Here is a 21,626-nt window from a genome sequence, read left to right on the forward strand (position 1 = left end):
GCTGGTTCACTCCCTGAATGCCTGCCATGGCCCAGCCGGGAGCAGACCAAGCCGGGAGTCCAGAAGGTAATCTGGGTCTCCCATGTGGGTGGCAGGGACCCAACCCCTTGAGCCATCATCTACCCCTTGTGCCTCCCAAGGTGCACATGAGCAGGGAGCTGGAATCAGGGGCACAGACAGGACTGGAACCAGCACTCGGATATGGAATGCAGGCCTCTCCAACCGCTGCACCAAACGCCTGCCCCTGGAATAAGTGTTTGTGAATGAGCATGCTACTCCCCCGCCTCCCCCACCCCGCCTTTTGCAGCCACAACTCTACCCAGAGGGCCCGGCACCCAGGGTGGACGGAGCTGGGAGCAGGTGGAGACCCAGACTGGTCTCTGAGAGCCAGCAGAGGCTGTTTCGTCTGAGCGGGAGGCGGAGGGCCCGGCCAGGAAGCAGCCCCGCTGACCACAGAGGTGTGCGCATTTTGGGAGCTGAAGAATGTGCTACACGCCTCACCCAGGAGGCCCAGCCTGAGGCTGGCAGTGCCCTCCTCACCTCAAGGGTGAGGACAAGCAAGCCGTAGAGTGGGGAAGCGACTTTCCCAAGGTCACTCAACTGGTGAGTGGCAGGGACCAGACCAAGGAGGAAGCCCTGTGCCGGGCAAACACATAGCAGCCAGGAGACTGTGGCGAGGGAGGGTACCAGTTTATTAAGCAGGAATTGTGTCCACCACCATCCCGGGGTGGTCTTGGGGGATTCCTCCATCTGCCTGATGGGAATGAATCAGAGGGTCCTGTGGGGCTCATTATGGAGGAGGTGTGAAGGGGAACCCCCCTTCTTGCTCCTGTGGCCAAGAGAAGCTTCCTCAGCTAAGGGGCTTCTCCGGGAGTGGGGATTCTCCTTACACCTTCGGTGGGGGACACCTGGCAGGGGTGGGGTGGGGGAGACGGTGACCCCCAGAATCCACCCTCAGGAAATGGCCTCAGCCAGGGTGAATGGGATAGGTGGACCTGGAGACGGGTCTGACAGCAGAGGAGGACCAAAGGGGTAGGGGTGCGTGGTTGTCCTGGTCCCGCCCCTTCACTTGACAGAGTAGTGCTGCCTGCTGGCCTCCTGGTGACAGCTGTAAGGGGTCACAGAAGTGCAGCCGCAGCCCATGTTCACTTCCCTCCGAAGCTGGCAGGCCTGTGAGACAAGAGACGTTGAGGACGGGTTGAGCAAGGGGGCCGGGACCCCACTGCCCAGCCCTCAGCTCCTCCACTATGAAAATTGTCAGAATCAACATGGAGTCCCTTGCGTCAACCATCACCAAAAAATCAAGCAGGGAGGTTATGAAGGAAGGGTTTTCGTCCATGGGTGCGTAACAGGACGCCCACAAAGACTTTTCCAGAACCACGTGCCTTCCCAGAGGCCATTGCAGCCTCATGCGAAGGACTTCTGCACACATCTGCCCACCGCTGTCAGTCCAGCCCTGGGTCAGCCTCACCCGGGTTATCGCCACTGTGGCCAGAGGCACCTGATGCAGTTCTGCCTTCGGACCCTTGGAGAACGCCCATTCTTACTGTTGCTGTGCCTCTTCCCGGCGCCAGGCGCGGCTGTCCCCAAGCCGGCACAGGAGAATCTCTCCGATGGTTTCCCTATTTACACTGGCGCCGTGGACTACTGCCCCAGCCCCAGCCCCAGCCACCCAGGGTCTCAGCGCCTCTCCTGGAGTGCTCTACACGCGGGAGGCCGCAGGAGCCTCCAACAGCCCTGTGAGGCAGGCGTCACCCTTTGCGTTTCATCCAGGCCTCGGCGGCCCTGTCTGTGACATGAGGGATCCTGCCATCTCCCCGGACGCACAGCTGCTGTGACCTGTGACCTACACGGCTCCTAGCACAAACCAAGTGCTGTGTGCGCTCTCGTTATCCCTGTTAATAGAGACCCTGAGCACAGAGAGATTAAGTAACTTGTACCAGGCCACACAGTCCTCATGGCAGAGCCGGGACTCCAAGGCCTGACCCTGCCTCGCCCCTAGCGAGCTCCATCAGTTTCGCAGGCTGCCCAGCCCCGCCCCTCTCCCAGAGGCAGCTCACCATCCCCTCCAGGCCCAAGTCCCTCAGCCAGTCACACGGGGCTCCCCCCCCCCCCGCTACTCCCTGTCACTCAGCACCACTGGCTGTGGCTGCCGCCCCGAGCCCTGCCTTCCTCAGAGTCCTAGGGGCCCAGGGCCACCCCCGCGGGCCTCGGGGACCCACAGATTTGGGCATCAGCTTCACTCACCATCTTGACTCCATACATCAGGCTGACGATTGCGGCCACCAGCGTGATAGTGATCAGCACGATGGCCCAGTCTGGGACGGAGCCCTTCTGAGGCTTCAGGGCTGAGGAGCAAAGGGGGGACGGGTGGGCGGGGCAGTGACATCTCCTGCCCCCCACGGCCCCACGGACCGCCACGACTGTCTTCCTGCGACTCTGCTGTCCCTGTGGCTCTAAGTCCTCATCTCTCTGCGCTTGTCCCATCCCCTGGAGAGTAGGATCTCCGCGGAGACCCAGTCACCTCCTCTCCGACTCCTGGACCCCAACTCCTCTGACACCCACAGCCCTCCTCTCTCTGAGCTCAGGCTCCACTGTGCACCTGTCTCCTTCTGCGATGCCTCTGCACTGTGAAGGCTCCTGGGGGCACCCCTGAGCCCCAGTCCTCCTCCCACGATCCTCCCTGGTTCTGGTCCCTAGGGAGAACCAGAACCTGCTGTTCCAGCTTCCCGCACTTCCCGCCTGGGGAGAGCCATGCCCACTTCCTCCCACCAGGAATGAGTAGGGGGTTGGAGCAGGCAAAGGGAGAAGTGGGGCAGGGCCTGCTCTGGAGGGGATGCCTCCTGCTCTGGACAGACGGATTGGGCCACCAAGAGAAAAATGAAAACCATTCGAGGAGGTGATCTGGTACCAGACATCTGGCTGTTGGTCTGACCAGCCCAAGAGGCCAGCACAACCCCCTTAAGACACAGAGACACCTCCCAAAGACCCAAGCCACTTTTGGAAGCATGACTGCCCCTGTAGCCCTCCCAGGGGCAGGGGAGGGTGATGGAGAGCAGAAGAGAACCGGCCCTTCCACCATCTCCCTGGTAAATGACCACACAAACACGTGCCGGGTCACATGATGGCATCTTGGGTGATGGTGGGCCCTAGGCACGAGGGTGGTCCTCTGAGATTACCAGGAACACTCCTGTCACCTCAGCAACCTTGTGGGCCTGTCATAACATCACAGCACTGGGCATTCCACGGTGGTGACGCCGGGGTAGACACTTGCGTGAAAGCACAGTACATACAGCTACGCACGGGACCCAGCACTTGACAGTGATGGTCAATGGCTAAGGGACCGGTCTAGACATTTACTGTGCTATGCTTTCTGTCATTATTGTAAAGGGCGCTCCTACTCGTAAGAAGGAAGTTTGCTGTAGAACACCATGTCCCGTCACCCCAGGAGCAGCCCTCCACCCGCACGTCTCCGGCTGCGTCCGGAGGTCACGTTGAGGGATTGCCCTACCCCATCCAGCCTCGTGCAAGCCACTCTAAGACAAGTCTTACAACGATGGAATCACCTACAGGGTTCTCACGGCGTGTCCCCATCACTAAGCAAGGCCTGAACCGAAGAGCACCTCACCTGTCCCGGGGCTGAGCCCGGGGGAGGAGGTGGGCACTCCCGTAGCTGGCCCAGCCACATTGGATCCAGATGTCCCAGGCACTGTCGGAGCACCGCCAGGGGCCGTGATGGGGGAGATAGTTCCTAGGAGGGCAGAGAGGGAAGTGGCTGGAAGAGACGCACACCAGAGCAAGGGGGAATCACAGCCAAGGCCCAGTGAGTTCTTGGTAGAAACTGATAAACGGATTCCCTGAAAACCGAAGGCCTGAGCTTAGCCAAGACGATGTGAAGGAAAGGCAAAAGTGGAGGGCGCCCAGCCTCAGACCGCAGGCTGGCTCCCAGGCAGCCGCCAAGCGCCGGGCACCAGGGAGAGCTGACAAACAGAAGCAGAGATCGCAGCCCAGAACGGGACCCACACCAGGAAGGTCCTTGGGTCTTTGAAATAAACGGGTCTGGCCTAACAGGATATCTATAAGGGGGGAAAGTGCACTTTGACCTCTGCCTCACTGCACACACAGAACCTAGGATGAGTCAGAAGCTAAGTGGATGAAGTTTCTGGAATGGGGAATATTGTCATGACCTCAAAGTAGGCAAAAAAAGAAAGGAAAAAAACCTCAGGTGGGAACAAAGGTCAATCGACTGAAAACCAGAAGGAGGGACCCTTGGGCAGCCACGCGAGGAAGCCGCCCGGTGACACCCAGGAAACTTCAGGGCTCTCACTTGGCACAGGCAGCCCCGACCTGAGCTACGGGCCCCACGGCTCTCTGGAGACAGACAGGGCGACAGAAATCTCACCTGGTGCCACGGAGGGGGGAGAAACTGTTGGGAAGCTTCCAGAGATGGAGGGGAGACCCCCAGACACAGTGGGGAGGCTCCCAGAGATGGAGGGGAGACCTCCAGAGACAGAGGGGAGACCCCCAGAGACAGTGGGGAGGCTCCCAGAGACAGAGGGGAGACCTCCAGAGACAGAGGGGAGGCCCCCAGAGACGGAGGGGAGACCTCCAGAGACAGAGGGGAGGCTCCCAGAGACAGTGGGGAGGCTCCCAGAGACAGAGGGGAGACCTCCAGAGAAAGAGGGGAGGCCCCCAGAGGTGGAGGGGAGACCTCCAGAGACGGAGGGGAGGCCCCCAGAGACGGAGGGGAGACCCCCAGATGCGGAGGGGAGACCTCCAGACACAGTGGGGAGGCTCCCAGAGACAGAGGGGAGATCCCCAGAGACGGAGGAGACACTCCCAGAGGTGGAAGGGAGACCCCCAGAGACAGAGGGGAGACCCCCAGAGATGGAGGGGACACCCCCAGAGGCAGAGGGGAGACCCCCAGAGATGGAGGGGACACCCCCAGAGACGGGGAGACCCCCAGAGATGGAGGGGACACCCCCAGAGACGGAGGGGACACCCCCAGAGATGGAGGGGACACCCCCAGAGACGGAGGGGAGGCCCCCAGAGACGGAGGGAAGGTATCCAGATACTGCATCAAAGTTCTCCCCTGGGATCAGTTGTGCTGTTGGCAAAGAAGAAAAAACAGCATGGGGTTACAAGAGCCGACTGTCTTCCCGGGTGCCACGTCCTCATCCCCACCCCAGACCTCCCGTCCGAGCCCACGTCTGACCGTGTACAGCCAAGGCCTGCAGGCCCAGGAGCAGCACTAGCGTGGCGTCCATGGTGCTGGTGGATGTGCCTGGCCAGGCTCATCGCCCCAGCTTTTTAAAGGGTCCGGAGCCTATTACGAGTCCCGGGAAAGCCAGGCGTGCCAGGGCTTCCATCAACAAGAGGATCGCCATCCCCAGGGAGAGGCCACCAAGCCGTCCTCAGGGATTAAGCTGTCCCAGCCTGATCCCAGGAAGCACCAGCGAGGAGAATGAGTAAGAGTCTGAGGACTCCCCCACCTGGCCCTTGGGCTTTTCTCAGACAGGGGCCCCAATCCCCAGGTCTGAGCCAGTGCTCGGAACAGGGAGACCCTGCTGTCCTCCCCCAAGATCGTCCTTCTGCTAAGACAACCGCTGGGGACTGGGACATGCTGGCCCTTGAGGAAGCAGCATTTGGAGCTGGGCTTGGGGGGAGATGGTCAGGCCTGAAGTCTGTGCACCTGAGCTACAGGAGAGCTGGGGCTGGACAGGGGGTGCTGGACGCCCGAGCCAATCTCCTACCTGGACGCTGCAGCCCACAAAGCTTTCCTTGGCAGGGAGCGGTGAGGGCAGAAGAGGGCTCGAGGACAGTGCAGACTCCCAGATGCCCAAAGCTCTGCGCAGGGCTGTGTGTTCTCGGGCCGGTGCTGGCCACATCTGCATTTCTGCACTTGTGAAGGGACCTGAAGGGTCTTCCTGGGCAGTAGCGGAAGTCCCATTGGTAAGGAGCCTGGCACATGGCCGCAGCGGCCATGGTTACAGAGTGGGCGGCGCCAGCGAGGAAACAGGTGGGGGAGCTCCCACTGTTCTCATAGGCCAGCCGCTGCCCTCACCCTGCCTCGGCCTCCTGGCTCTGCAGCGCTTCTGGCCCATCTCCCCACCACTGTGGCCTCCCTGTCCTCTTAGCCAAGCCTGGGGCTCTCCAGTCGTCTCACTTGACATCCAGGCTGCAGGTGCTGCCCCCAACTCCCCGCCTTTGCTTTTGGTTTCTCTCCCTGACTTGCCTGGTACCCCTCCTCGACGACCCCACCCCACCCCACCACTGCCGGGGTCCCTCCCTCCTCATTCAGTGTCACTGGGTCTGGGGGAGGGAGACGGTGCTCAGGGAAGAGGGAGGAAGTGGTGCAGGTCCCGGGGGTGGGGGGGGCTCCATCAAGCAGCTCTCGGGAACCGAGGGACCCTCTGCTGAACACCCATGTGGCATCCTGAGGCTGGGTTCCTGTGTCTGTGCGGCTGACCCTCTCTGGGCAGCAAACAACTCAATGGGTCCCAGACTCGCTCTGAGCTTGCCCACGTGTAGGGAGTGTGTGTGCCGGGCAGGGGCCCAGGAGAGTGAATGAAACCCAGGCCTGCACCTGTGTGGCGAAGTAGGCAAAGATGAAAGCGCCCACAAGCCAGCTCTGTCGCCTGGAGAGCCACTGAGGCTGGGGTGGGGGTGGGGGAGGCCACAACACCTGGGTTTGGTGTAAAGCACCCCTCCCTTTTGGGCCCACATTCCTGAGCCCTTGGGTGGCAAGAATGCTGAAAATTAATAGCAGTTAATAATTAATCCCCAAAGAGCCACAAGAGGCCCAGGCCTGGGTGGGGTCCAAACGCCAGTGGGCAGGACCCCTCCCTGGTCCCCACTTCTCTTTCTGCTTCCCTCCCCACAGGACCAGGCACCACCCCTCTTGGAGTGCCTTGGAGAAGGGTGGACACAGAATTGAGTAAACAGAGGGGGCCCCCTTTACTTTCCCCAAGAGCCCAGCAAACAGCTCTCTCCCTGCACTCAAAACCAGCCTGGGAGAACCTGAAAGTCCGGTTGCCCGCCATGGCCCCGCGCCCCGACCCCCACCAGTTCCCCCAGACTCCTCTGCTAAGGACCGATGGGGAGGAGAAAGCCTGGCCACCCAGGCTTCCGATCTCTCTGGGCTCACCGAGAAGGAAGGTGGCCACCATGGGGCGCGGGCTGCCCCTCTTCCTCCTCCTGAGCCTCCTCAGCAGCGCTGACGGAACGGGTGAGGGCTAGAGGGGGCACGCCTGGGTCCTCAGAGCAAGGAGAGGCCAGAGAAGGGAGCGGGAGGCGCTCCAGGGCTGTGCTCCTGAGGATTCGCCGCTGCACCCCTGCGTCTGAGCGGTGCTGCCCAGGGGCTGTGGAGGCAGCGGGACTGGCGGGGGGTGCAGTGAACCTGGGGCAGGACAGTTCCTGGGGCCCTGGGGGAACCCAGCCCCGATCGCCGGGTGTTAAGCTGCACTTTTGTGTCCCAGGCCCAGGTCTGACTTTGCGGCTGAAACTGAAAGAGTCTTCCCTGGCAAACGGCTCCTACGACTCCGGCTTCCCCGCACGGCTTGAGGAGGTAGTTCTGCGGGAGGGGAGGGCACGGGGCCGCGTGTCTCCACGTCAGGGCCGGCCCAGGGTGGGAGCGGGGAGCCAGCCAGCACTTCACCCACCAGCCTCTCTGTTGCCAGCTCTGCCTCCTCCTCCGGCTCCCACCGGGGACCAACATCACCCTCCATCACGCAGGACCCCCTCGCCACACCATCTGCAGAACCTGAGTGCCCCCAGAGCCTGTGCCCCTCTCAGCCAAGGTGTGGGAGCCCCGGCTCTGTGTTCCATCAGGTCCTTGCCCTCCTGAGTGCCAATAAACCTGCAGAACCAGTGACCTGCTGCTGCTATAATCCATCGCCTTCTGTTCTCCGCGGCACCTGCCCCTGCCTACCAGACCCCCTCAGCGACCACCACCACCGCACGAAGTTACAGGCTATTCCTTCAGAGAAGTGGAGGGAGCGAGGGTTCATTAGGCACGCCCCTGAAGACAAGGGGGAGCACAGAAAGTGGACAAGAACGTGGGAGACTGCTCGTTAGCCCTGAGGACAGGTAGCCGGGAGCCCCCAGGGAAACAAATGGGTGGGTGACAGCCACAGGTCAAGCTCTCTAGACCTCCAGACAAGTTGAGGACTGGATGCCTGGATCCCCACGAGGCTGGGGGAGCAGAGAACTGACTGCTCCTCACCCTGGTTCCTAGATCTCAAGGCCTGAGATCACTACGGGGTCGTTTCCGGATTCTTTTCTCAAAGAACTGTCTACCAAGACTCATGCTTTGGGTTTCACCAGAGCTGGGGGCTGGCAGAGCTGGGGGCTCATCACTCCCCTGAGCGCCATTCTCTTCCTTTTGGATAGCCTTCTAAGTTCCCGCTGAGCACATGGCCCATTGCATGTCCCAGCCTCCCTTGCAGCTAGGTGTGGCCACGTGATTAGGCTGTGGGTGGCAGGAAGCAAGTAGAAAGAAGTGTGCAGCTGCCTAGGAAGGAAAAGAGCTTCCCTTGCAGGGGACAGAAGCCCAAGTCCTTAAACCAGCTACAGGGTCTTAAACGAGTGCCTTCCGATGGAACTTTCCGTGATGATGGGAAGACTTTGTAACTGTGCTGGCCACACGTGGCCATCGGACGCTGGGTGTGGGCAGTGTGGCTAAGGCACTCAACGTTTCATTTTCTTTAAACGATCATCTTAGCACAGTCCTAGAGGAGCCTCCCCATCCCCCCTCCCACTCCTCACCCTTACATCCTCCCCGTCCCCCCTCCCTCCCTCCCTCGGCCACCCACACCGGCCTGCTTGCTGTTCCATCTCAGCCTCGCTCTACAGGCAGCTCTCCTCCCAGACAGTAGCTGGCTACTTCTGCGCCTCCCGCAGCCTTTGCTTAACCCTCCTTTTTTCTTTTTAATTTCATTTGTTCATTTGAGAGGCAGAGTTACAGACAGAGGGAGAGACAGAGAGAAAGGTCTTCTATCCACTGGTTCACTCCCCAAATGGCTGTGACAACCAGAGCTGGGCCAATCTGAAGCCAGGATCTGGGTCTCCCACATGGGTGCAGGGGCCCAAGCATTTGGGCCATCTTCCACTGCTTTCCCAGGCCACGCCAGAGAGCTGGATCGGAAGAGGAGCAGCCAGGACACAAACTGGTACCCATATGAGATGCCGGCACTGCAGACTAAGGCCAGCCTACCATGCCACCACATCCGCCCGATTAAACCTCATCTTTTTACAATGGGTTCTCCCCTGACCCCTGTTAGATACCACAACCTGCCCCCTACCCCCCTACTCCCCCTGTCAAGTTCCCTTACACTGTTCTACCCTTCTCTTCCCCTCAGCAGTTGTGACCTGGCCCTCAGCGTTTTCTGCACCTACAGATTGTAGCAACCATGGATGGAAAATATTAGGGGAAAAAAAGACTGTACTGAACATGTACAGCTTGTCACTGTTTCCTTACCAACCCAGCTGAACTCCCCTCACTCGGCACTAGTCAGTGATCTCGAGGTGATCTGACCAGAACGTGGGTCCCTGCCACCACAAAGGAGATGCCTACTAAGTTCCAGGCTCCTGGCTTCAGCCTGGCCCAACCCCGGCTATTGTGGGCATTTGAGGAATGAACCAGCGAATGGAAGATCTCTCTCTCCATCTCTCTTTCTGCTTCTCAAGCAAAAATAAATTTTAATTTTTTAACTTTATATCTATACAGGAAGACGTAAGCAGGCCATAGGCAAATGCTATGCCACTTTATGTACGTGTCTAAAGATCTAGTACCCACGGAGGTCCTGCGGATATGGGGGGGGACGACTGTATGTCGTTTATTTATTTGTAGGTTATTTCTGAGCACGCTTGCAAGAATGAAAGTACCACAGGGGCAGAAGGCAGAGAACTTTGTTTCAATCACTGATGAATCCAAGTGTCTGGAACAGGGCACAGCACATAGCAAGTGTTCTAGAAATACCTGTTGACCTTGGGGGAGAACTGTCCACTCCCTTTCCTCTCCTCCTCCTTCTACGTGGGACTGCAGACAGGGTGGCCAGAGCTACAGACCTTGAGCCCAGAGGGATTAAGGGGGTGTGCATGGGGGCCCACTACTCAGAGCCTTGCACTGCTTATGCCCAGCCAAACAAAGCAACACATCGTATCTAAGAGCATTATCTCTGAAGTTCCGTTACAGCTGCCAGAAAGATCCTGCACCTCATTTACCAAGTGAAATTGGGTAAATCCCAGCTGCTACCTCTCCGAGCTTCTTTCTCAATCTCTATTGGAGCTGACACCCACCTCGAGAGGCCCCTGGTAGGATTAAATGGCACTGACCCCCAGGACACGGGGAACCCAGCCCAGGGTGGCTCCGTCCAGAAGAGCTACTGAGAGCTCTGGACAGGATGTTAACTTGGGCACGGCGAGGTCAGCCCCTGAACGCCACCAGAGTGAGACGAGGTGTTTGGGGCAGGCAGGCGAGTGTGCAGCTCCGTCGGGAGCTGGGCGGCGTCTCTGGCACTCAGATCTCAGGTGCACAGATGGCGGCACAGCACACAAGTCCGGTGCGCCCGCCCAGAGTCCTCCTCATGGAGGGAGTCCTCCTCATGGAGGGAGTCCTCCTCATGGAGGGAGTCCCTGCTTCTCTCAGCACCTCCGGGGACGGGGACAGGGACGGGGATGGGAAGCAGAGAAGCTTCGGTCCGGTGAGCAACAGAGGCAGAAGCGCCTGCAGCACTGGGGCATCGTCAGCAAATCCCAGAAGCAGGTGGAGCCCGGGTCACGCGCCCATGCCCAGCCTCACTAGAAAGCACTTCCTTCCTGCCACGGGGCAGGCACAGCCCAGCACCACACCCCGCGCGGCCGAGGGCCTGAAGCTAAGAGGCAGCCTCCTGTTCCCCTGGGCCAGGCTCCCAGGGAAAGACCCACAGAGGCACAGGGGTCACGGCTGAGCAGAGGGGATAAAAGGACCACAGGCAGACATGATGGAGGTTTTCAAAGTTTTATCTGACTCTCCTCACTCCTGCACTTAGGAAAGGCTGGGCAGGGACGCGACAGCTCAGGGAGCTCACGGCCACCCTGACCCGGCAGCCTGCTTCCCGTTCACAAGATGAGGAGACAGGACCACAGTCTGTGAGGTCCCCCGGCAGTGGACAAATCCGTCTGCCCCCGAGGGCCGGTGTGGGAGGTGACTTAGGGCCCAGCGCTCCGGGAGCTGGGCGTCTCTGGCATCAGCTGCCGGAGGTGAGAGGCCGCCTGGTCCAGCTTCGCCAGTTCCAACCGGAGGGAAGAAAGCTGGGGGAGGCGAGAAGCAGGTGAGCACCCTGTAAGCCCCATTCCCGCGGGAGTCAGCTCCCAGGGTGGCCTCCCCAAGCCTCACCCGTTGCTGCCTCTGGGTCTCTGCCTCCCCTTCTGACGGGGTCCGGGCTGTGAGGCCATCAAGCTGTTTCTGCAGCTTGTGCCTTCGGGCGGCCAGCAGAGGTAGATGGGCCCCAGGGTCCACCAGGCCCTAGGGAAGACCAGGCAGAGGCTGGGACAGCTGAAGCCCACCCAGGCCTCTCCTGGCCATCGGAAGGCCCCTCCTCCGCCCTCGCAGACCCTGCCCCACCCTTTCTTCCCAGTGCCCCCTCCCCCCACCGCACACCCTAGTCCCCTGGGTCACCTGCAGCTCCATGTAGACCTGAACGGTGTCACCAAGAGGGGCCTGGGCCCAGCCAGAGGGAGCTGCGGCACCTGGGGGCAGGAGGGCTACGGCTCCACAGTGAGCCAGGGTGCCCAGGGGCTCCAGGAAGGCCTGGAAGAGGCCCCGCTCTTCAGGCTCCGAGCTGTGCAGCAGCACTGGGAAGGCAGGCAAAGTGTCAGGGCCCAGCACCGGCACCCGCCTCCCCTGCACTCCGGGCCCATCTTCGCCTGCAGCCCCTCCTTCCTGCAGGCAGCCAGGGGCGAGGACCCGCCTCACCTCGGGGCCGGGCTTTGGTGAGCTGGTACGTGGCACGGAGCCCCCGGAGCGCCTGCACGGCCTCCTGGACGTGGGAGAAGCGCCGCTCTAGCTCGGGCTGGCGCCAGTGCTCCTGGGGGCAGGGGGACGGGCCCAGAGTTGGCCAAGGGGCTCCTGGGAGACATGGTGGCCATTCTCCTGGCCCTGCCCTCGGCCCATCCCCCGCCTCCTCGGGGCCACGGTCAGTCCTCGACCCACACACCAGGGGCAACCAAGGGCCATGGCCACATGGGAGGGTCAGGGAGTCCTCTAAGCAGGTTTGGTGTGCGGCAGTGGCTGTCTGCTCAGTTGCTCTGACCGAACACAGTCTGACAACCACACTAAATTCAAATTTAAAATGTATCATTCCAAATTCACCAAGCCAAGTAAGTATAAAAGAAAGGTCAACAGTTGTAACTCCCAATAACACTAGGGAGCCTTGACAGTGTGTATCCTGCAGGGATCAAAGCCACACTGAGATTTCTGGGGCACCCTGCTACTAATTCCCCTGACCTGTCACAGCCATGACACGGACTCCCACTGCTCCCTGTTTGCAGACGGGACAAACCGAGGCAGTCACACAGGCGCTAAGCACCACTGTAGCAATGGAGACCCCTCGGCTGACACTGCCCCCAAGGCCCTGGAGTGACCCCAGCGACCCTGCAGGAGCACCCCGCCCTCCCGCTGGCTGACAGCAGGGCACAAACCACCAGACAACGACCTCCCAGCCCCAGACCCTCCACCCGCAGCCCTGCCCCATGTACGGTGCGCATCACTCACCAGGCTGTGGCCACTGGGGTAGGGGGCCACGGAGATGCTGGGGGCAGGCGGGCCGCCAGGCCTGGGGGGCAGCCTCTGCCAGAGCTCCTCGGCCAGGAAGGGCATTAGCGGGGCGAGGAGGCGGAGCCCCAGGTCAGCGCAGGAGAACAGGACCTGAGGGGGCCCCTGCGGCCGGGGCGAGTGTGACAGTAGGGGCTTTACGGCCTCCTAAAGAGAGAGCCAGCCGGTCAGAGGGGGCCACGGCCACACCCTTCCCCCTGCGTGGCTGCCCTGCCAGTGTGGTGCGCCAGGTCCAGGGGGCAGGTCCTAGAGGGAGGGAATGGACAACACACCCCCAACACACCAGGAGGGAAAGTTTGGGGCAGCGACACCCAGAGGGAAGTGAGAATCAGATTTCCAGAGGCATGTGCAATTTAGGAAAAACGCGTATGTTTTACTTATCAAAGGGGACAGGGTTTTTAATATGATGGAGATCCGGTAAGCCAAGGCGACGGCCCAGAGCCAGTGGCATCCGGGTCACCAGGGACAAGAAGTGAACGTTCTCAGGGCTGCCTGGGCTGCCCTGGCGGGGGGGGGGGGGGGGGGGGCAGTCGCCAGCGATGGTCCCTCTGGGTGATTCTGCCGCAGGCCCGTGTGAGAAGCCCTGCTCTCCAGAGCGCTGCTCTCCTCGGCAGGCCCCGCACAGCACCCATCCAGACGGTGCCTTCCAACCTGACACTGTCGCACTGCTTTCCAGAAGCCCGTCCCCCATCTCCCCAGGTGACGGGGAGCCAACAGTGCCTGGAAGAGGGGACTGAGATGTCGCCGGTCTTTTCCTGATCGCGCATGCACGCACACACAGTCACTGTGGAGCACTCAGGCGCGCTCTGCCCAGGGCCCCATTTCAAGGCGAGCTGGAAGCAGCGGACCGAGGCGGAAACACCCACTTACGAGGTAGACGTCGCAGAGGCTGTGGAGCCAGAAGTGGTGCAGGGCGCGGGTGGCGAGCGAGAGCTCCCGCGTGAGGAAGCCGCGCTCACACTCCTGTGCGGCGCCGGCGAGGCGGCTCAGGATCCAGGCGTCCATGGGCGAGGAGGGGCACAGCTGTGGCAGGGCGGGCGGCAGCGCTGAGGGGCCCGACGCCCCCGCCCCTGCCTCCCTTCTCCAGCCCACAGGCCTACGATCACCCGCCCCTCCAGCCCCCAGCTTTCCTGTTACCTCCTCCACGGGCTGGGGGGTGAATTTCTCCCCCAGGACATTGAGGATAAAGCGCAGGGCGTTCCAGATCTTGTTGCAGAAATGGCGGCAGCTCAGGACCTCAGAGACAGACAGGTGCAAGTCGCCCCCTGAAGGGGAGAGCAGGGGGTCTGTGCATGGCCGGCGGCATGGGAAGTCCGGGCTCCCGCTGCGACCCCTGCACAACAGGGGGCGGCCTCGGCTCCCCCCGCCCTGCCCCCCCCCCCCCGCACCTCTCAGGGGAGCTTACCCAGGCCCCCGTGGGAACACAGCGTGAAGCGCAGGGCATCCGTCCCACACTCGGGGATCCCGTGAGGGAAGTCCTTTTTCTGCAACCAGACGAAGAAGGGTGGCAGCGCTTAGGCAGCCACAGGGCCTACACCGGGGTTCCAGAGGAGGGGCAGCCCCACCTGCGCTGCGGCTGCAAAGGCCAGCTCCCCGGGGTCCAAGTTCCCATCTCTCAGCTTCTCCTGCAGCACCTGGGGTTGGGAAGGAAGTCACTGGCCCCGGCGGGCGCCCCGCCTCCACGAGGGTCACGGGCTGTCCCCCAGCCTGCTCCTCTCCCTACACGCCCCCACCTCTCAAGCCAGAGCCCTGGTCCTCACCTGCAGCCCCACTCCGCTGATGATGTCCCGTGGGTCCAGCACATTCCCCAGGGATTTGCTCATCTTCCGGCCCTGCCTGTCCCGAACCATGGAGTGAAGAAGCACCTGGGGGGGGGGGGGGGGGGGCAAGAACGGGGTCAGCTGAGGGGGCTGGGCAAGCCGTGCCTTGGAGGGTCCCTTGGGTTCTCGGGCTTCCATACAGGAAGGGGTTAGGGTGGGAAGGGAATCAGAACCCCAGTGTAGGAAGCCGGGAGGCGGGGCTGGCACCTTGCTGAAGGGGAGCTGCCCCGTGAGCTGAGTGCCCAGCATGACCATGCGGCCCACCCAGAACAGCAGAAGGTCACTGCCCGTTTCCAGAAGCGACAGGGGGTAGAAGCGAGCCAGGTCTGGGGTCTGGAAGGAAGAGACAGGCGGTCAGAGGCCGAGCCCCAGCCTCAGCTCTTCCTGAGCCTCAGGGGCCCAGCCCTCCTCCTCCCTCTTCACCCCACCTCCAGGCTCTCCCTCCCGGCCCACTCACCTCCTGGGGCCAGCCCAGGGCAGAAAAGGGGAAGAGCGCCGAAGAGAACCACGTGTCCAGGACATCAGGGTCTGGGAAAGACAGCAGGCAAGGGGGACGGCTGGACCTCGGATGCGCAGGGCCCAGCGAGCTCACCTTCCGCTCCAGCCCCAGCTCCCCCCAGCTCAGTATCCGCGCCCCTCAAAGACCCAGGCACTCACCCCTCTCCAGAGTCAGCTCCGCACCGGGTCTCCCGGTCAGGGCTGCTGCCAGCGCTCTGGCCTCGGCCTCTGACCGCCCGACCACCCAACAGTCCTGCCCGTCACCCTGCAAAAGCCACAGGTTAGGCAGTGAGGAGACCGAACCACCAGGGGTAGGCGCCCGCTGGCTTGCACATGGTCTCAGCATGGCAGCCCCTGGGTGGGGTTGGTGAGCTGCAGCCCCTCGGGCTCTGCCCCGCAGTCACCCAGGTTACATAACAGAGCACCAAGGGCAGCTCCAAAAGGAAAGGGTGGAGGCCCTCCCGCTGAGCCCAGCCACCAGCCCTCCCGCCAGCTTCCTCCTACCGACCCTGGGGTGCTCCTCCATGACCTGGTAGGCTGGAATCTGATGGCCCCACCACAGCTGCCGGGAGACACACCAGTCCCTGCCGGGAGGACAGCCGTGACACCTCGGCGTGACCAGGGATTCCCCCACCACCACCCCATCTCCATGGCCGCTCCCTCCACCCTTACCCGATGTGGGCAAACCAGTGCTGCCAGTTCTTCCGGTGGAAGGCAGGCCAGAGCTCCAGGGCCCCGGACTCCACGGCCTGCAGGGAGAGGGCCTTCAGCCAGGCTTCCCTTCCCGCAGCCACCCACCCGCCGGCGCTGGGACGGGCGGCCTCTGAGGCGGCCGTAAGACTCAGAAAGGGACTCCCAAGCCTCCTGGGAAGAGTCTGGGCTTGAGTGGAGGGGCCGAGGCAGCCTGTCCCCGCCCCCACAGCTCCCCTCAGCTTCCCCAGCTTCTCCACTCCAGTTCCCAGGGGCCCTCCTGCAGGCAGCCTCACCTTGGCAGCTCGGTCGGCCATCTCCCGGCAGCGGACAAACCACTGGCTCTTGAGCAGGTATTCCACCACGTCCCCGGACCGGCTGAAAGGGGGACGCGCTGGGCCTGGAGCCCCCCCAGGCCCTGTGCCTCCCCCCGGGGCTTGCACTCCCTTCCCACTGCCACTCCGAGGCTGCGCCATTCTCTTCAGGGTGTGGGGGGGTACCTGCAGATGGGCAGCACCATGGCGTGGCTCTGGAGGCCGCGGAGCAGGCCCCGCTCCCGCAGCGCACACACAATCTTTTCCCGGGCCACGAAGCGGTGAAGACCCTTGGAGAGGAAGTGGCAGTTGCTGAGATGAAGGCCTCACGTGGGAGAGGGGAGGAGGGCAGAGGCGCCCCTCCCCCAAAGGGTGGGGCAGCTCTCAGGCGGGTACCACCTGCAGCCAGTCCCCGCAGAAGGGGGTCATGGTCCCGTCCTCCGCGATGACACTCGGGGCGCTCAAGCCATGCCGGGCGCCCATCTCGGTGTCGGCGGGACTGTGGGCTGGCGTCACCTTCACTGCCCCTGGGGAAGCACACCGGTGATGAGCGCGGGAACTGAGCCTGGCGTGTGCGGTTCCCGATGCGTGCTCATGGCCCACCCCTCCACGCCCCTCTCCTCTGTCTCTGCCTCCCTTCCTGCCCCACTACCTGCTCAGACATCCTCCCACCCTCTCCTCCTCCTCCCAGTTCCCCCCCTCTCCGTGCACACTTTCTCCCCCCGCCAGCGCGCGACCTGCACTCACCGGTGCCCACGTGCGGCTGAACCGCAGGGTCGGTGATGAGCGGCAGAAGCTCTCCGGTCAAGGGGTGACGAAGCCGTCGTCCGTGCAGGTGCTGGAGGGAGGGAAGAAGGCTCAGGGCCAGCCTGTGTGGGGGGTGAGAGGTCTGGGCTGGGGTGTGAGAACCCTGGGTACAGGAGGTGGAAACCGGAAGGTAAAGAGCTACAATCGGATCAGTAAAATTTTCCTTAAGGGGCCAGAAGGGAAATATTTCAGGCTTTGGGACCAAGAGACAAATCCAGCCTCCGCGTAATTACTCCACTCTGCTACCACACCAGTTAAAGAGTACAGGTGAGTGGGGCTCCGCGGGTTCCGCCAGCGCTCTCAACACCTGCCCCACTTCCAATCCAGCTCCCTGCTAATGCACCTGGGAAGGCAGCAGAGGAGGGCCTAGGTGCTTGGGTCCTTGTCACTCATGTGGGAGACCCGAATCGAGTTCCTGGCTTCAGCCTGGCCCGGCCCCGGCTATTGTAGCCATCTGAGGAGTGAACCAGGTGAAGGCAAAAAATCTAACAATCTCTCTCCCCGTTGCTCTGCCTTTTGAATGAACGAAGCAATCATTAATGGAATTAAAAGTCAAAAAGATTACATAGATAACAGCAGCCGTAGATGGCACAAACTAATGAGCACAGCTCACTCAGAAGCAGGCACCGGGCTGGGTCTGGTGTACGGGTCACAGCTGGTTACCCACTGAGCTAGAGAGTCACCAGGAAGAGGAGGGAGCAGCATCAGAGCCAGAGGCAGAGCCGAGACGCAGAAGGCCTCAGGAAAATGCAGAAGCGGGAGAGCAGGAGCTGGCAGGGTAGAAGTTGGGAGTTGGAGACGATGGTCACGGGGAGCCCGCTCTGTGTTTACTGTGTATCGGGAGTCGTCGGGATGAACAGCCACGGCCACGTCTCCGGGCAACGTCTCCGGCCTCGTGGTTCCCACCACAACCTCGGCGTCTGGAGAGAAACATTCAGGTGCTCAGGGCCGGCCACCACCCTCGCAGGACGGAGCAGGCCCTCGGGTGACTCGGGCTTTCCTGAAGCTCATGACCAGAGGCCCGAGAGGCAGCGGTGCCAAGGAACGCCTAGATGACACGCACAGGACAAGCACAGAAGGAGAACTCTACTGGGTGCCCAGAGCACACGGGCTAGCACCGGCCATCTCTCCCGGGTAGCACACGCCTGCAGAACTACACTAAGCTCCCAAAGGGCGCCGACCAGGTGTGTCGTTCCTGCCTCTCCCGGGACACCCAAGCTAAGTGCCCAGGACCTCACACCCGCTGCCAAGGTTCCGTGGGACACAGACAGGTGCCAATCAACAGCGGCCGCCCGGGCGAGCCTCACTCACCAGGTTCTCCATCCACGGGGAAGGCAACGGAAAAGAGCAGGCCAAAAGACACAGGGCTGGGGCAGCCGGGCAGCTGCAGCTCGGTGCGGCCAGGCAAGGCCCGGCTGTCCACCTGGAGGGGTCAGAGAGGCCGGGTGATGCAGCAGCCTCTCTGCAAAGCTCACAGCCACATCTGCACTGGTCACATCCGGATCGCTCAGGAGCCACCTCCACCGCCGCCCCTCCCCCACCCCACCGGAAGAGCAAGTGTTCCGTAGGCACTCAGACACAGTCAGGAACGGACACATGCGAGCCATCATCTCTAACTTACGGACCGAGGAAGCTGAGGCTCAAACAGACTGAACAGCCGGCCCAAAGCCACTCGGCCGTGGGTGGCAGCACTCAGGTTCAAATCCAAGCAGTCCGCCCCTGGAATCTTAACCGCTCCATGACCCGGCCTGAGAGTTCTTACCACCTGCTCCTCTCCCCGTCTCACCTCAATATCAGAGATGGCTGATCGTAAGGCGCACGACCAGTTGACGAGCTGACGGCCTCGGTACAGCAACCCTGCCTCGTAGAGCCGCACGAAAGCTTCGGTCACAGCCACCGAGAAGCCCTGGAATGACCTGAGTGTCCACCTCAAAAGCCCTCCTCAGCCCATCGCCCATCCCGGGACCCAGGCGTCCCCAGCTCCCACATCTGAAGACCTCCAAACACCCACAACCCCCAGGGACACGTGTGGGACACTCACGGCATCCATGGTAAAGCACTCTCGGTCCCAGTCCAGGGAGGCGCCCAGAGCACGCAGCTGCTCACAGATCTCGCCACCTTTCCTGTGCCCAGAAGACAGCCCTGTCAGCATTTCCCAGGCCCCGGGCCCGGCCATGCCCCCAGCAGTGCCAGGCGCTGTCAAAAATAAAGCTAATGGAGACAGACCCAGGAGGGGGCTTTCTGTGACACCGAGAGAGGCATAAGCACCCACAGGATCCACCGCGCGGCGGCAGCCAACGTGCAAGTCCAAGAAAGCAGCGTGGAGAAGGCGCCAGGCGAGCACGGCGTGGGGGCACGGAGGTGATCACACGGGGACTGGCAGGTGGGAATGCGCAAGCAGGGGAGGTGAGGACACTGAAGTCCAGGCGAGGGAAAGGGATGAGCAGAGGAAAAGGCGTCCACGTGTACGCACACATACAGGAGCAGACATTCTGACACGCAGCGTGCACACACACTCGTACGAGGCCTGCAGACACCACCACGTGCTAAGGGGCTCCAGCGCCTGTCCCCAGGGAGGGTGGGGCCGCCCTGGGACGAGCTGAGAACTCTAAGGTAAGAGAGTAAGCGACGGGAAGCAGGGCCGCAGCCTGGCATCCCAGCCCCTGCAGCCCTGCCTGGCACTCACGCCGCCTTCCACTGCCACACGGCCTTGAGGAAGTCCTCCCGGCCCAGCTCGTGTCTCCTCACTCCCCGCTCCGTCCACAGCCGCTTCTCCACCACAGCCTGCAGGATCAGGAGCAGGTACAGAATGAGGCTCCTCTGTGGGGAAGAGACCGTCTTCACCCGAGAAGGGAGCGGGGACAGGGCCTACTTGTGTAGCAATTCCTGCGTGATCGGAGCCAGGGACCCAGAGCACCCGATCCCCTCGCATGCGGTGCCTGCAACAGAAGCATCCTGGCCTGAGCCCTGGGCACCCATCCGCCCACGGTCCACAGCCCCTCCGGGAACGCCCCTCTCACCAGCGCACGAGGGCATCCTCTATGGCCACCGTGAGTGCGTGGCCGATGTGCAGGGACCCAGTGACATTGGGGGGCGGGATACACATGGAAAACGTCTCCCCTGTGGTCTGGGGCATCTGGGCCTAGGAGGAGGCAGAGGCAAAGGCAAGAGAGGGTGGCCGTTCGCTGGGGGAACAGCACCCTCTGGCGTCTTCAAGGCAGACAGCATCTTAGGGAACTGCCCTGCAGCTAACAGGAAAGACGGGGAAGGGAGGAGGAACCTGCCAAGGGAAATCTGCAGGACACCACAGGCTTGAAGCAGACAAGCTGGACGGGGCGAGCGGGACTCAGAGGCTCCTGTCCTGCTCAGGGACCACTGAGCACCACTCCCTCCCAGGTATTCACCTGATATTCTGGTTTGAAGAAGCCCTCTCGCTCCCACCACGAGTACCAGGCAGCCTCGACGTAGCAAGGGCTGTAGGCAGCAGGCAGGGGCCCCGACACATCTGTGGAAGCAGAGGAGAGCTCCACTACCTCCTGAACTTCCTTCCCGGCTGCACCTTGGCGACAGCGGGAGAGCCGAATCTGCACGCCACCGTTACCTTTCTTCTCCCCGGGCTCCGTAGGGACTTCATACAGCACCACCTCCTTAGGGCTCCAGGCCTTCCTGGGTTCTGCAGGTGACTGAAAGGAGGCAGCAGGAGGGGCTTGGAATCCCGGCCCAGCCTCCTCTAGCCCCCTCCCACCCGTCTCAGGGGCCTGGGGTCAAGGTGCTCCACCCCTAACCTGGCCCTTCCCGGCTGTCCCGGCCTCCAGCGCCGCCTGCCTCTCCCGCAGGCGCTTCTGTTTGGCCTCTCGGTTCCTCCGGGAGACGGGAGGTCCATGATGGGGCTCTGACTGTGTAGAAAGGGGATGGAGGCTGCGGAGGCCCCGTGGGGGCCTCAGACCCCAGAGCGAGGGTCTCAGAGAGGCCAGAGGCAAATGAGGCATCGGGAGTTGTCTGGAGAGGGGTCAAGATCTGTTCCGGAGAGACGGCGCACGTGAAGAGGGTGCGGGAGTCGGGGAGCGGCACAGCCCCCGGGCCACGCCCCCAGCCCTCACTGCAAGCCTCGCGCTCGCACCAGTTTTCCTAAGTATTTTCCAACACCACGCCTCCCGCCGGTGGACGAGAGCGCGTGGTATAGACAGGGCCAGCGGCCTGGCCCCCGGAGACCCGGGCTCGTGTCGGGCAAGGTCTGAGTCTCTCTCCCCGCGCCCACGCCTCTCTGCGACATGGCGGAGGGGCAAGACTCGGGGATTCGGGGAGACGATGGCCAGCAGCGCCTACAAGCCGCCCTAGGGGGCCCACCGCGGTCTCCGCCCGCAGCGTCCCCGGCCCGCGCGGCCCGGCCACCCCTCCCCGTGAGCCCCGGCCCCGCAGCCCCTCCCACCTCCCCCGGGCCGCCCCGGCGCGCGCTCACCGGCGACCCCGCCGCTATCCCAGGGCGCCCCGCGGCGGCGGCAGGGACGCGGGGCACCAGCGAAGCTGGCCCTGGAAGCAGGCCGGCGATCACGCTGCGCGCAGAGACCGCCCGCCCCTCACGCACTGCGCGTGCACGGCCACTCCCTCGGCCCCGCCCCCCACCGCCGCCGCGTCCAATGGCTGCCGGCGCGAGAGGAGCGAGTTCGCCGCCGGGAACAGGCG

The 21,626-nt window shown here is 62.5% G+C and overlaps 3 protein-coding genes across 4 annotated transcripts; 1 reads left to right on the plus strand and 2 right to left on the minus strand.

Moving 5' to 3' along the window:
* Positions 1 to 865: 865 nt before the first annotated feature.
* On the minus strand, positions 866 to 5,267 carry LOC108177416 (uncharacterized). Its single transcript, XM_070074936.1, has 5 exons — positions 5,209 to 5,267; positions 4,403 to 5,074; positions 3,629 to 3,751; positions 2,248 to 2,348; positions 866 to 1,170 (listed from the first exon to the last, which is right to left on the minus strand). Exons 1-5 carry the CDS (start codon positions 5,265 to 5,267, stop codon positions 968 to 970), a joined length of 1,158 nt encoding a protein of 385 aa, XP_069931037.1. The 3' UTR covers positions 866 to 967.
* Positions 5,268 to 7,003: 1,736 nt separating this feature from the next.
* Positions 7,004 to 7,873, plus strand: SFTA2 (surfactant associated 2). Its single transcript, XM_008262695.4, has 3 exons — positions 7,004 to 7,228; positions 7,479 to 7,567; positions 7,680 to 7,873. The coding sequence occupies exons 1-3, from the start codon at positions 7,042 to 7,044 to the stop codon at positions 7,764 to 7,766; spliced, it is 363 nt and encodes a 120-aa protein (XP_008260917.3). The 5' UTR covers positions 7,004 to 7,041; the 3' UTR covers positions 7,767 to 7,873.
* Positions 7,874 to 10,985: 3,112 nt separating this feature from the next.
* VARS2 (valyl-tRNA synthetase 2, mitochondrial) lies at positions 10,986 to 21,528 on the minus strand. Of its 2 annotated transcripts, XM_051854872.2 has the most exons (30): positions 21,403 to 21,528; positions 20,729 to 20,960; positions 20,545 to 20,626; positions 20,348 to 20,448; positions 19,964 to 20,085; positions 19,816 to 19,882; positions 19,630 to 19,727; positions 18,985 to 19,066; positions 18,730 to 18,849; positions 18,255 to 18,366; positions 17,775 to 17,863; positions 16,884 to 16,974; positions 16,536 to 16,663; positions 16,323 to 16,426; positions 16,119 to 16,200; positions 15,805 to 15,881; positions 15,641 to 15,716; positions 15,292 to 15,397; positions 15,092 to 15,162; positions 14,842 to 14,967; positions 14,575 to 14,679; positions 14,380 to 14,448; positions 14,220 to 14,298; positions 13,952 to 14,079; positions 13,685 to 13,837; positions 12,755 to 12,961; positions 11,957 to 12,068; positions 11,660 to 11,835; positions 11,378 to 11,506; positions 10,986 to 11,292 (listed from the first exon to the last, which is right to left on the minus strand). In XM_051854872.2, exons 2-30 carry the CDS (start codon positions 20,930 to 20,932, stop codon positions 11,191 to 11,193), a joined length of 3,198 nt encoding a protein of 1,065 aa, XP_051710832.2. In that variant the 5' UTR covers positions 20,933 to 20,960; positions 21,403 to 21,528; the 3' UTR covers positions 10,986 to 11,190. The 2 variants fall into 2 exon arrangements, with proteins under 2 accessions (XP_051710832.2, XP_051710834.2); XM_051854874.2 differs by lacking the exons at positions 19,816 to 19,882; positions 19,964 to 20,085; positions 20,348 to 20,448; ... (1 more) ...; positions 20,729 to 20,960; positions 21,403 to 21,528 and having other exon boundaries at positions 18,985 to 19,139; positions 19,630 to 19,730.
* Between the last annotated feature and the right edge of the window lie 98 nt (positions 21,529 to 21,626).

The sequence above is a fragment of the Oryctolagus cuniculus genome, chromosome 5 (genome assembly GCF_964237555.1).
Source record: "Oryctolagus cuniculus chromosome 5, mOryCun1.1, whole genome shotgun sequence".
NCBI lineage: Eukaryota > Metazoa > Chordata > Mammalia > Lagomorpha > Leporidae > Oryctolagus > Oryctolagus cuniculus.